This window comes from Acartia tonsa, chromosome 9 (genome assembly GCF_053477335.1).
Source record: "Acartia tonsa isolate MP-2025a chromosome 9, ASM5347733v1, whole genome shotgun sequence".
Lineage (NCBI taxonomy): Eukaryota > Metazoa > Arthropoda > Copepoda > Calanoida > Acartiidae > Acartia > Acartia tonsa.
The window spans coordinates 18,202,465-18,212,654 of NC_137268.1; the positions used below are offsets into that span (position 1 = coordinate 18,202,465).

The 10,190-nt window shown below is 31.3% G+C and overlaps 1 protein-coding gene across 1 annotated transcript; it reads left to right on the top strand.

Moving 5' to 3' along the window:
* The first annotated feature begins 33 nt into the window (after window positions 1-33).
* Window positions 34-4,286, top strand: LOC145328373 (uncharacterized). The gene is made up of 6 exons (XM_080172008.1): window positions 34-137; window positions 1,843-1,935; window positions 2,074-2,125; window positions 2,510-2,845; window positions 3,277-3,373; window positions 3,718-4,286. The coding sequence occupies exons 4-6, from the start codon at window positions 2,612-2,614 to the stop codon at window positions 4,251-4,253; spliced, it is 867 nt and encodes a 288-aa protein (XP_080028134.1). The 5' UTR covers window positions 34-137; window positions 1,843-1,935; window positions 2,074-2,125; window positions 2,510-2,611; the 3' UTR covers window positions 4,254-4,286.
* The last annotated feature ends 5,904 nt before the right edge of the window (window positions 4,287-10,190 follow it).

Here is a 10,190-nt window from a genome sequence, read left to right on the forward strand (position 1 = left end):
TGTCTATTAAGAAGCAAAATTATACGAATTTAAAATATTTTTATAAATATAATCTATATACTCTTTATTTCAGATATGTATAGTATAGTAAAAATGATTTATTTTCAAGAGTTTCTACCATGACTAATCTATAATAGGTATTCTAAATCTTCAATAATTAATTTATATCCTTATAAAAAAGTAACTAGATGTCTGTCTGTCTGTCTGTCTGTGTACTAAGGGATCTCGTTAACTGCTAAACCGATATGGTTCTCCTTTACAATGTAGTATCTCATTGGTCCTTTTTTTGGGGAGGTTATCTCATTCCTTAAAAATAAATTGCCCCTAGGGTAAAGCGGGGCAAACTCGGTGTTTTTTTCGGTTTTTTGAACCTGCAAATCGTAAAAATTATTTTTTTTAAATGGGACCAAGACCAGTAGAAAGATCTCGGAAAAGTCGATCAGGTCCTAAAAGGACGTAAACCTAGGACTTTGGGAAGTTTGTCAAAATTGATCTCTAAAACGGCACCGACTTCGCCCCGCCTTGAGGCGAAGTCGGTAGGGCATTTTCAAGCTTCGAAAAATCGATGACGTATTGATTTTATTACAGCATGCCCAAAAGGTAAAAGTTGCTAAATGTAATAAAGAGTATGCACAAAGAATTTTATTAAGATAGGTCAATTTTTTCTACCAAAAAAAATAATTTTTCCGAAGTACGCGAAATTTGACTTTTTTTTCGAAAATTTTTTTGATAAAAAACATAAAAATACTACTAGAAAAAATAACTTTTTATTACTTTAAAGGCCTGATCCTTAAAATTCAGGCAATTTTGAATAGATTTGGCCAAAAAAAATTAGTTCTATTAGCAAAATTTCCTAAAAAAATCAAGTTGAAAATAAGAGAAAAGTTTGGCAAATCTGTGGTCGATTTTCCAGCTTCAAAAAACCTATGACATATTGATTTAATTACAGCATGCCCTAAAGGTTAAAGTTGCTAAATGTAATAAAGAGCATTCACAAAAAAAATTATGAAGATCGGACAATTTTTTCTACAAAAAAAAAAAAAATTTTCAAAGTACGAGAAATTTGACTTTTTTTCTCGAAAATTTCACTTTTTTATATAAAATTGAAAAAGTTAGTATAAAAAGTGAAAAAACCGAATTCGCCCCGCTTCACTTTTAGTCGATTTAAGAAAAAACTATACAAGCTTTTTTAAAGTTTTAAACGGAAATGGATAGCCTATTAGATTCTTAATAAGTCCCCTGAAGACGTCTAAGCTCTAGCTCTTACCAGTTTTTGTCCAACTTACCGTTTTTCCGACCGAAGCAAAAAAATCGAAAAAAAATTTTTTGTCGTCCGACTTTAAGACCCAATAAGTACCCTAAAAATTCATCTCACAAAAATTTCATTTTATACTTTTTTGTAGGCAATTTAATAAGGAACAAATTTGATTTTATGTTTTTTTCCTGTCAGTCGATTAGAACATGGAGAAAAATGTCATTTAATGAAGGTGGTCAAAAAAATACCGACTTCACCTCAAAACCGAGATCGCCCCGCTTTACCCTAGGCAAAAAAATGTATTTTTTTTTAAATTCTGTTGGAAATAGCAAATTTTGTCGGTTAAATTGAGCCGCCGAGTCCCCTTATGTTTTCTAGAATGTCAAAATGTTTAGGTATGCTCTTACAGATTTTCCTATATTGTTCTTAACATTCTGCACATTTTAAAGTCTATAAATCGATTTTACAATTCAAATCAACGAGCTTCCGGTCACAGAAGTATGGGTGGAACGACCCTAAATGTAGAAAGGTTTTGCTCTTAAAAACGTAGAAAAGCTTCATAACGCTATCAACCCTAAACTTTGCAGGATAATCAAAATACAATATGGAAAAAGAAGACAGCAACGGCAATAAATCTATTCAACAATCCTATCTACAAGCAGACAATATCTCCAATACAGGTATTCTTATATAAAAAAGGTTAAATGTTTGTCTGTCTGTTTTTCTGTCCAAATTTTCCTCAAAATCAAAGATGGTTTACCAAAGACACCCAAACCCCTCCCCTTATTTGTTTTGTACTAACACATATTTAATTTCAGATAATCCTGATTTCCCTACATCTAAAGAACAATCCTGTGATAGCAATAAAAAGCAAGTATAAAGATTTTAGAACCTGAACCTTCCTTACTTATTAACAAGGAAAAGAAATAGGATTGAAAACCTTATAACATCACCCACCACAATTTTTATCAGAATAAATAAAAAAAAACTAAAACCTAGGTTTCTTGAGGGATGATACAAGAGACGATAAAAAGATGTAGAATTAGATCCCAAAAAAAAACATTTAGAGTACAATAATGGGTTGTATAGTTTAGACAATGCTAGTTTGAACCAACCAATAAAAATTTAATTTAAGTAACTAAAAATTTTAATAAAACATGACAGTTTTGAATATAAATTTTAGTTATTTAAATTGTGTATTTTTTTAACCCAGAAGCAACAATCCAATTAAATTGTTTGTTTTTTTTAACCCAGGAGCAACAATCCAACACAACTCTAGTCAAACCAGAAATAACACAAGAAACAATTGAGGATTCCCAGAACGACGAGCTTCATCGTATTAATAATAATAGTAAAATGAATCATATTTGCAAAGTCTGTAACAAAGTGTTTTCCAGGCCCAATCATCTAATAAGACATTTCCGTACCCACACAGGCGAAAAGCCTTATCCATGTGATTTGTGCGAGAAGACTTTTAGAGCAGCTGCATCCTTGACCGTGCACAGGAGAACCCACACTGGGGAGAAACCTGTGTCGTGTACCATGTGTGACAAATCTTTTGCACAAATTGGTGACCTCACTAAACACATCAGGAAAAATGATATTAACAATGAGACATTTTTAAACATCCAGTACTAATGTTCTTTTCTTTTAATTTGTGTTCCATCCATGTAAAAATATTTAGTAAACTTCTTTCAGTCATCTTTCTTAAAACATTTTTGTCCTAATTTTAATTTAGGGCATTCAGTGTTTCAGCGGTTAGTTAATAGACAAACTTAAAAACTTTAATAATGGACGCTGGGCTATAAATCAACAAACATTCCCCCAATAATTTAAAACAAAATTACTCCTTTTAAATATTATAATTATTGATTGAAAAGTTTAAAAACTAATTGTTTGGAAAGGTCCTAGTTCTAGTTTTTAGTCAACGAAGATTAGGTATTTGGTTATAAAGCTTTGGATACCATTGTGAGTTTTATTCCAATTTTCCCTCCCAACCTTTATAAAAATATCTAATTTTAAGAACTCACACGGGTGAGAAACCCTATGGCTGTGATTTATGTGGTAAAAACTTTGTTCAAAAAGGACATTTAGATAGACACAAAAGAAGTCATACAGGCAAGGATTACCTATATGGATAAGTTAATTTAATACTTTGTTTAATAATATTTCGATATTCTAAATTATTTATGATGCCTTTCTAGACTTGCATAAAATAACCTAAAATCATCCTATATAGAATATTTAAAAAAACTAAAACGGTTCAGAGGTCAGCAAGTTCTCAACAGAGAGACAAAAAAACTTTAATATCCTAGATAAGGATTATAATATAACTTGTGCAGTGAGATTAGAGATAAAATCTTATGACACTGTGTAAAACTATATATTTTTTGTTCATTTGTAATTTTTAAAAAGATATATAAGAGTATCTATTTTAATTTACTTACCATATAATAATTCAGGAGAAAAACCCTACAGCTGTGAGCTATGCCAAAAAACATTCACTCAAAGCAATACTTTGATAGAGCACATGAGAATACACAGCGGTGAAAAACCATACTCCTGTGACACATGCAATAAATCCTTTACACGGGGCAGTGCTCTCACTGAACACAAGAGAATTCATACCGGAGAGCGACCTTACTCCTGTGAAATATGTCAGAAATCATTCACATTAAAGTCACACATTCTAAGTCATGTCAAAACGGCCGCCCATAAAAAGGTGCTGGAAAGTAAAAATGTGCTCGCTCTTTTTGGCCAATTAATCAATAAAGACACTAAAACATCAAACCAAGAAAGTGAGGAACATGAAGGTTTAATATTTGATGTTGAATGTAACCTAGAAGTTGAAGAAGATAGGGAAATACAACCTAAAATCATGGATTCCGTAGAAAATACCTCAATTAAAGTAAAGAAAGAACCGAATGAAAATGATAATCAAAGTCACAGTAACTTAAATCATAATATTGTAGTCAAAAAAGAAATTATTGATATTTAGATGGTAATATAAAATGTACTAAAACTATAAAAAGTAAAGAATTATATAAAATTTCCGATTAAATGAAAATGAAAGATTTATATAATAAAAGATTATTATATTGTAAAGATTTTTTAAATGATTCCAGTTTTAATCTAGTCTTGAAGTGCTGTTATATTGTTTTGATTGAAGAATATAGGGGGGGGGGGGAATACCTTTTTAATTCATATTTTGTTTCGATTACAATTTTACTATCGGGCATGACTAGGTTTAACAGTTTACGTTACACGGAGGATACTTACCTTTTTAACATCTTTGGTATTATTCTGCTCGCACAATTTTTCTAATATATACAGCATGGTTATTTATCGTATAGTATTGTAGACATCTTTTCGCGTATATTAAAATGAAAAATAACAAAAGTAACAAAAATGATTTCAACTTTAAAAATAACAAAAGTAACAAAAATGGTTTCAACTTTATGGTTTTTATTTTAATATTCGTGGAAAATTTCTGTAATACGATGTTATACATGATTTTTCAGTACGGCTTAAAACAAGTTTCTAATCTAGCGGATATTAATGGGCTTAAGGGCCATGCTGGAAGAGATTTCCCATTGATATAATGCTTAAAACAACGAATAAAAGAACTTTGTAAACCAGTTTAATTTAATGTCTAATGCCGCATCCCTCCCTCTGCATATAAACTTTATTTTACATAGAATAATGTCGAAAAGTATGTATTTTTCTATTTTATGTACTCATGCTGATGACTTTACTTTAATTAAGTCATTTATCTATAAAGGTTACTAAAAACTTTTTTAGTTAATTTCTTAGAATTTCTGTTTAATGAATTATTTTATTGAACTTTAGATTTGTAGTACATAGTAAACAGAGTTATTGAAGAGTAGATATATTTCTTTTTTCAATGCTTTAATAGTTATTTCTCGCATCGTATAATAAACAGCTTTCCGCGGATATATTTCTTTATTTTGGCTGTTTTAAAGATTATTCCATGCTGTCTAAATTTTAATAGCGAAGCTGTTTCTTAATTGTTTATCTGTCCTTCTAAATTCCTAGGTGGCTCTTCAACATATGCTTTTTTTCTTGCATTCGTAACATTTTAGTAGCGAGTAGTAGTACTTTACACAAAACTCCATGAATAAAAAGATTTTAGACCTTAACACACACAAAAAATTAAAATAAAAAACAGTTTGGACACTTCTAGTTTGGAACTAACCAATCACAATAAATAAGAGTACCCCTAAGTTCAAGAGCCAACGAATAAGATGTCTGTTTTTTTTAAAACATAGAGTACCAGTATACTTTCAAGTCCCATGTCCCCTTCCTCCCTGTAATTTTCGGTCTATATGAACATGGTCTTTACTGCCAACCTTTTTCCTCCCCCGCCCTCCTGTTGCTTCATTCACAACAAAATATTAATATTCTACCTCGGGGTGTGCAACCACTTTCGCAAAGCGTCAAAACAGGAAATAGATTAACCAAATAATAAGATTTTATAGTGTAAAAATTTGCATTGGTTCCCTGCTGATAACTATACCCACCCTCCTCCCTTATTTGAAATAAGTCGAAAATTAAGGGGGTCGTGTAGTTTTTGGTTGTTTGTTTATAACTTTAGGATAGGTTATATCGGGTAGACCCGAAGGGTTAGGGCACCGAAGAGATATGCCCCTCAGGATTTAGGCATACCCATATATTTTTTACACAAAATAAGATGGGGAGTGGTTTTAGTGCTCAACCAACACTTTGTGTGAAAGCACCTGCGATTTTGAAGTTTAACCACTTGATACAAGTGGTTCAGTGAATACACACCTCTACAATAGTAATTCTTCACAAAACAAGGGAATAAAATATTAGCTTCATCATTGTACATCTACAAGGTTTAGCAGTCATGAAGCTGTTTATTACACTAGTCCCCAAAGTTTTATAATAACGTTTTCTTATTCATTGGCTTAACAACTAAGGGGCCTTTTATTGAATTTTGATTGGTAGGTTCATTAAGTGTTCAAACGTGTCATCCACTAATTGAAATCTATAGAAGAGGTAATTTTGTGTATCATTAATGGAGATACACATCGATTTATCGGTCATTGTCTTATCCCATTAGATCCCTGTTTAGTAATTGAAGAAATGAGAACTATTAAGTCTATAAATACCGCAGCAATTACATGATAACACAAATTTAGTTTATTTACTAAATTCATACTCAAATAATTTAGATAAACGGACTGGCCTTAGTCAAGAGAGATCTCGTAAATGGTTGTAGTTTCCATTGTTCCACAATTTTTATAGCCGAACTATTTAGTGTCGAGTACAATTCCTCTATCCTCAGATATAAGAAAACAAGGATGACAACATCCATAAATGTCGAATCAAAATTGTAAGTAAATCTGTTGAAAAACTGCTTAGATACAGGATAATGTTTAATTACATACTTACGTGTTTAGGACTTGATAATAGAGATGCTTCGCTTATAACATTGTACTTTGTTGTCCTAGGAATCTGTATTCTAAAAATCAGATCAATCGGACAATTTCATAATTCAAATTTGTTGTCAAAAAAGTTACAAATCAACATGATTAAAATGGACATGCGGACATTTTGGTGACGATTATAGAGTTGCTACGCTTTCTAAATCGAACCTAACTACTACAGGAATCACCATGCAAAGTTTTAAAGTAGTCATTTATTTCCCCGAGGTAGTCATTTTTTCCCCTGAGGTAACATTTTTATCAAAAAATCCCATTCATATAAGTAAAATATAATGCTAAACCTTTTCTATTTATTTTGATTAGCCGGTATTCCATACTAATAATAGGGAGAGTTTTATTATTAAATATTTATAATAGAGGCGTATGATGTTATGTATTTTAAAATTTAAATGTGGATATAAAAAGATTAATTTTTGACTAAATTATCTATAATACAATGTAGTTTGATGTCTGTCTGTCCGTCTGAAGCTTAAGATCTCGGAACCGCTGAACCAAATGGGCTCTACTCTTCAGGGATTATACCTATTGGTATTTAGGCAGTTACTTCTAAATAGATGGCAGCACCAGAAATACTTATTTTTTTTAAATTACCTCCTTGGGCAAAGCCCCTAGAGGCTAGGGGCGAAGCCGCTAGTGATATATAATGTGTAACGTCTAACTCTTTTTTACTAATTTAATATTTGTTGCTGTCATTATATCAACTGCTATTGTCTAAGGTTGATTAAAACTAAAGATGCAAAATATCAGGCAATTTCGGAACTTTTTAACTACATGTCAAAATATATGGCAATGTAAAAATTCCAAATGTTCTACGTTGACAAAAATTCGGGTCATGGTGCAGTTTACGATAAAATGATGCTGATAATGGTCCTTTTCTGGTTTCTACGATTATTGAAATAATGCTAGATCTAGCAATAAGTTATATAAGTCGCAAATAAGTGTAAATAGAGCATAAAGTGCAAATATGTCTATTATAATAATGTATATATAGTACATGCGTGCAGTAAGAATAGTGTGTTATGGAGTAGGGGAATACATGGCTTAAAGAGACACTCCACGTCATTGGTTTAGATTTTGCAGATTTTTGTATTTGTAATGGTTTTATATCTTTAAATGCTTGGACGATAAGTCCCTATGTTATAAGAGAAACATCTTAATTGTCATGTTTTAAAAGTGCTGGTAATTCCTAAGTCAATTCAAGCAAATTTAAGTCCACTTGTCAGATTTTAAAAAGATTTCCATTATGGCTTCCAAATCGATTAATATCCGCTGCAGAAGACCGATTCTCAGTCATACTGAAAAATCATGTATAGCTTCGTATTACAGAAAATTTTCCACGAATATTATAATAAAAACAAAACAGGTTTTATTCTTTTTCCTTCTAATATCTGCTCAAAGAACCAGTTGCCAGTCATACTGAAAAGTCATGTATAGCATCGTATTACGAACAATTTTCCAAGAATATTAAAGATAATCGGGGCTAATAAAACTGGTTTTATTCTTTTTCCTTTTAATATCTGCGGAAAGCTGTCTATAAAACAATGCGATAAATAACTATCCGTGAGCTTTGCCTTTAATGATAGTGACATTTTTTTAGTTAGGTTTTTATTTTAGGTTAATTTGACTTAATAATGGCGTTTGATGATGTATAAAACATGTATACAATTTATTTTAGATTATTAAAGTCCCTCCACAGACTATGACGTCATACGAAAGAATAACCAATGAGAGGCCAGCATAAATTTTACTAATGGTCAATTACAGTGTATACTGGCCTCTCATTGGCTATTTTATCGTATGACGTCATAATCTGTGGAGGTACTTTAATCATTTTCTTTATTTTAAGTAGCCAAAGAATTTTGTCAACCAAAAATGTCGAAAAGTAATAGTTATTTATCGCATCGTATTATAAACAGCTTCTCGCGGATATAAAAATGTACAGGGCGACCACTGCATACTATATATACTATTTATACTATATAGGATGAATTTGGATACTATATCATACTATATGACCAAAATTTACTATATATTATTACCTTTACTTGAACAAAATTTACTATATATACTATATAATATTACATTTATATAACAAAAAACAAATATTGTCAGTTTTGTAAGAATGCCTCTTAAGGAGCGTTTTCCTATTTCTAGCCCCTGCGGGGGGCTCAAAAGATACTGTGATACGACAAAAATGCATAAAGCTTTAGGTACAGTAAAAAAGAGATGAAGAAAATCCTTTGAAATATATTTTTGTTTGTGATTATGATTTAAATATCAGTTATTTTTCATAGAATTAACTTATGGGTGAGGGGGAAGTTTTACCACTTTCACTTACTCCGTGATTATAAGGCTAGGTATCAATGTGAAACTATAGGTTATTTGGGATAAAAGTTTACTTTTGGATAGTAGTTCACTTGTATTTAATAATTTTTTTGGATAAGTTTCCAGGTTCAGGTGCTGCAGGCTAAAAGGTGGTTTCTGGACAGGTAAAAAAATTGTAAGATTTAGAGATCAACTTATTAAACAGAATATGCATCTTTCAGGATGTTATTAACATGTCTGAAGAAAAAAATTAAATTGACCTCCAATGTCTGGTCCTGCAGGTCACCAGGTCCACTCTGGACTGGTAAAAATTCAAATTTTTTGTTTGAAGAGTTAGAGGTCAACCTATAAAACAGAATATGCATTTTTTTTGGATGTTATTAAATATATAAATCGGCCTCTAAGTTTAGGTCCTGCAGGCCTTTAGGTCCACTCTGAACAGGTAAACAATCAAATTTCTTATATGAAGAGTTAGAGGTCTATTTATATAACAGAATATGCATTTACTTGGATAATATTAACATATCGGGTTCCAAGTTCAGGTTCATTCAAATTTCTTATTTGAAGAGTTCAAGTTCAGGCCTCCAGGTTTTCTCTGGACAGAGTCTACATGGAAGCCTGCAGCACCTGGACCTGGAGGTCAATTGTATTTTTTCTTTAGATATGTAAATAACATCTAAAAAGATGCTTAACTACATAAATAAGAAATTTTGTTTTTTACCTGTCCAGAGTCAACATGGAGGCCTGCAGCATCAAAACCTGGAGGTTGGTTGTCATTTTTTCTTTAAACATATAAAAAGCATCTATAAAGATGCTTATGTTGTTTAATAAACCTCCTAACTCCTTAAATTTAAAATTTTTATTTTGTTCGCTTACAGAGTCCATCTGGAGGCCTGCAGCTCTTAAACCTGAAGGCCAACTTTATTTTTTTCTTTCAAATATATAAAGAACATCCAAATATAAGCTCATTTTGTTTAACAAATATACCATTAACTGTTCAATTGAGGGAAATTTGATTTTTACCTGTCCAGAGTCTGCAGGACCAGAACTTAGAGATCGATTTTAATTTTTTTCTTCAGTTATGTTATGTTAATCCAAAAAGATGCATATTCTTTTTTGTA